General features: G+C 42.2%; 1 protein-coding gene across 1 annotated transcript; it reads left to right on the top strand.

The window, feature by feature from the left end:
• Positions 1-1,308: 1,308 nt before the first annotated feature.
• LOC146855073 (protein SSUH2 homolog) lies at positions 1,309-2,556 on the top strand. The gene has a single exon (XM_085651075.1). The coding sequence runs from the start codon at positions 1,309-1,311 to the stop codon at positions 2,554-2,556; it is 1,248 nt and encodes a 415-aa protein (XP_085507201.1).
• Positions 2,557-4,221: the final 1,665 nt, after the last annotated feature.

Below are 4,221 nucleotides of genomic sequence, written 5' to 3'. Positions count from 1 at the left end.
AATTGGCATGTAACAGCCAACTCCAGCCTGCTATATTGAGCATAAGCTTCTCCACAAGGCAATCATTAGATATACAGTCATAAAATTATAAAGATGCACACAATTAGGGTTGGCAAAACTCTGTACAACCCCTCAAGTCGCAATCTAACATGGGTTTCAAAAGTGCAAATGTTCTGCTCCTAGAGTTTGTCATAGGGGATACCCGACACCAGCATCCTTGATAGTATGGTGATCTATGGCCTTTCATATAACAAAATACCCCTCTACAGTCTTTATCACAGTGTATTACTAATCCACTCTTAAAGGTCTATTGGCTTTGACAAATGCATTTCACACGAAACAGGTCAGGCCTACTGACATAATTATTCATAGTAATTATGCATGGTCTACTGCATTAGTCATAACTTTCCATAATAAGGAGATCCAACATTTCACATCTGGCATAACTTTTCCCAATGAGCAATCACACCTTTACCCTTTATCATTGGCTTTTCGTTGTTTTCACTACTGTACTGTATTGGCCATATGATAGCAACCACCAGGCATACAGATCTAAGATTAATATATACAAAATTACTGTTTGCAAAACTATATGTAAACGCTCTCAAAATGGCCTAAAGGTATGATCAGCATGAACATAAATCTTCAACCCCAGAGAGGGCGACCAACACCAAAGTTTTTGCCAACCACAGTAATAAATGAGATTTCATGAAGCAAAACATCTGCCTGCAGCCTCTAACACAGCACAATAACAATCCTCCCATGAAAGTGTATTGCTTTGACATATACTTGTCACACCAAATAGGTGAGACCATGGCCTTTGTTGCAACTTTTCATAATAAATTGATCAGACCTATGGCATTTTACATAACTTTTCACAGTGAACCAACTCAGGCCTGTTGCCATTCTGTGGGGTTTAACTTGTATTTGCACACCAGTGGCGAAGATTCACAGCATGGTAATGGTACATTTAAATAAGAAATGACCGTGCCCACAGTACCAAGCAAATTCTCTTGTAAAGCGCTGTAATTCCCTTCGGCTTCGTTCATGCTATTTATAACTGCAATAAAAAATCAAATAACAGTATTTTAGCATTTTCCTCCTTCCTTGCAGCACAATTGTCCAAAACTATGTTTCTAAAACTCACTTTTAATCTTTCCACTACCCGTATCTTCTTTACATGGAATGGACTTGCTGCCAGTAAACATTGCTGTCATGTGAAAATGGAACAGCGTATATGGCATAATTGCTGATGCCAAACTTGTGACATCACTGGAATGTGAGGGTCACACCGAGTTCCAAGTTCTGATGGAGGGATGCACAAAGAGACAGGCCAGCACGACCAGGAAATGGAAACGGAAGGAAAACCCACCACCTTTACCCATCCCTGTAAAGGTCCCTTCCCCAGCACTGAGGAACAAGAACAGGGTCACCCACGAAGCACCGGAACATTTTGACATACTGTTAACAGGCCTGAAACCCCAGCCGTGCATCTTGGAAGATCGACGCGGACATCCGTTGCAATCAACCTCAGACCCGTCTCTATCCTCCTCATCCGCATCTCAGTCAGGATCGACGGCCAAAAAATGTAAGTGTGAGAAGGGAAACAAGGCGCCTCGCGAGATCATTCTCCCCGTCCGCTATACCTTTTTGTCAGAGCAGCAGATAAGGGAAGCGCTGGTGAAGTGGGTGTCCAACAAGCCATTTCTGCGAAAGGCTGCAGCTAGGCAAATGACTTTCACCTGTGTGAACTCGGTCATTGTGTACATCTACAGGCTAGAGACCTTCTCAGAAACACGCTCGGTATACCTCCAACAGGAGCCCTACGAAGACTGCGTCCTCGACAAGCCCCTCAAAGGGTGGCATATGACCCTGTGGGATATACCGACTGCTCCCACGCACATGTTCACGAATGAGGTCAAAAAAGTGCGCATACCCCATACCGATCAGATCAAGACGTGCCTCGAGTGCCATGGTACCAAGTGGGTGTCCTGCAGAGAATGCCACGCATCCGGCCGCGTTAGGTGCTTCGCTTGTCAGGGCGGCGGCACCACTCGTTTTGGAATACCGTGTTTAGTGTGCCACGGGAAACAGCTCGTTATCTGCATGCGATGCAAGGGGGAGGCCAAAATATTCTGCACGTGCTGCAACGGGCGAGGGGTCACATGCTACTTCCAGGAGCTAAAAGCCGAATTCAAGAGCACCGTGCACGAGCACATATCAACAAGACTGGAGGTTCCGCGACACTTAGTGACAACAGCAACAGGGGAAGTCCTTCTAGACTACAACGATAAAATCGTCACCCCCATCACAACGTTTTCTGAAGTGGATATTAACCGGGTTTCCCGTATGTTCGTCAGGATAAGCAAATGCATTGCAAGGCCTGACTGCCGCATTTTACGACAAAGGCACAATCTGAAGGCAATTCCGTTCACGACTGTTTACTTCCGGTGGAGAGCTCACGTTGGACATTTCTTCCTGTATGGAATTGAAGAGTCGGTGCACTGTACTGAATATCCTCGAAAGAGAAGCGCTTGCTTGCCACTATGTTTTTAACAGTATTCGGTACAAATGATGGCAACATAGGTCCCATGTGGTTCCTTCAGTGAATGAATAAAGATAGATTTCCGGTCAACAAAAAATTGCAGTTTTTGTGGATGCTTTAAGAAACTATGTAAGTAGAAACCAACAGATTGCTGTTTACAGCGATTCAGTTTGTTTTCTGGGTAGATTATGTAGTAAAGAGGCTCAACAGTTCAGAGCAGAAATTCCTATGCGCTCATTACAATTCATGCGGTAATCTAAGTGGTAATGTCATAGCAAATGAATACATATACTGTGGTGTGGTACCTACAGGGGTATTGAAGTATGGAATGACTACATCATCCAGATCTACTCACTATGGAATGGGTACTAATGTGATATTTGGCGTCTCCAGATCCGATTTTTAAAACTGACACACAAGAGTCTCACATGCAACAAGCAACCATGAAGATGTTGTGTGTGTGTCTATCTATCTGTCTGTCTATCTATCTGTCTGTCTATCTATCTATCTATCTATCTATCTATCTATCTATCTATCTATCTATCTATATATATATATATATATATATATATATTTAGGGAAAACACATTAGAAAATGTAGAAATTCTCTGAAAAAACTAAAGATTACAGGGACATTATAGTTTGGAAATAGAATTTAAAAAAACCCATAGAAATCCACTAAAAAACGGAAGGTTACAGGGACGTTATAGTTAGGTTCACATTTTATACACACAAAACCATAGAAATTCAGCAGTTATAGTTATAGTTATCTCAAGTAACTAAAACACGTGCCCTAAGGTAACTATAACTCGTGCCCACGCCATGCACAGTTTTCTCATCAATAATTTCACTGCAAATGTTGCAGTGAAATTATCAATGATGTCATAGAAGATGTCATGAGTGATTTAATATGTGGGGTAATTAGCAGTACATTTTCACAAGTAAATGAATACATGTTATTCACACATTAATTCTTATATATTTAAAAAAATTAAAAAATAAGGTAAAGTAACTTATGTAGTCTTTCTGTAAATGCAATGCACAAAGTCTTTCGTTTTTAAAATTCATTTTATGAATCTGCAGATCCGTCGCAAATCCTCAGATAAATAAGGGATCTGCCAGTTATATTGCGCACATTCACTACTAATTGCTATTGCAATTTCTAAAGTGTATCACTGCCTGTGTGGTAGTGACTGAGCGACTGTGTGGATGTGTGAGTGTCTATATGGGTGTGTGTGTGGTTGTGTAAGTTGGTGTGGGAGTGCGAGTGGCTGTATGGGTGTGTTAGTGGTTTTGTGGGTCTGTGAGTAGGTGTGTGTGAGTGGCTGTATGGGTGTGTGAATGGGTGTGTGAGTGGTTGTATGAGTGACTGAGTGAGTGGGTGTGTGAATGGTTGTGTAGATCTGTGAGTGGGTGTGTGTTTGGTTTTGTGGGTTTGAGAGTACATGAGTGAGTGGCTGTATGGGAGTATGTGAATTGGTGTGTTATTACTGTGTGGGTCTGTGAATGGGTCTGTGAGTGGGTTTTGCAGGTTTGTGAGTGTGTGTTTGACTGGCCTTATGTGTGTGTGAGTGGGTGCATGAGTAGGTGTTTGACTGAGTGTGTGAGTGGTTGTGTTTTTCATGTGTAAGTGGTTGAGAGTGTGAGTGGGTGTCTGAATGGGTGTGTGGGTCTGT

The sequence above is a fragment of the Triturus cristatus genome, chromosome 4_1 (genome assembly GCF_964204655.1).
Source record: "Triturus cristatus chromosome 4_1, aTriCri1.1, whole genome shotgun sequence".
NCBI classification, from domain to species: domain Eukaryota; kingdom Metazoa; phylum Chordata; class Amphibia; order Caudata; family Salamandridae; genus Triturus; species Triturus cristatus.
The sequence above is the reverse complement of the archived record's forward strand: the minus strand, read 5'-3'. Positions and strand labels throughout refer to the sequence as shown.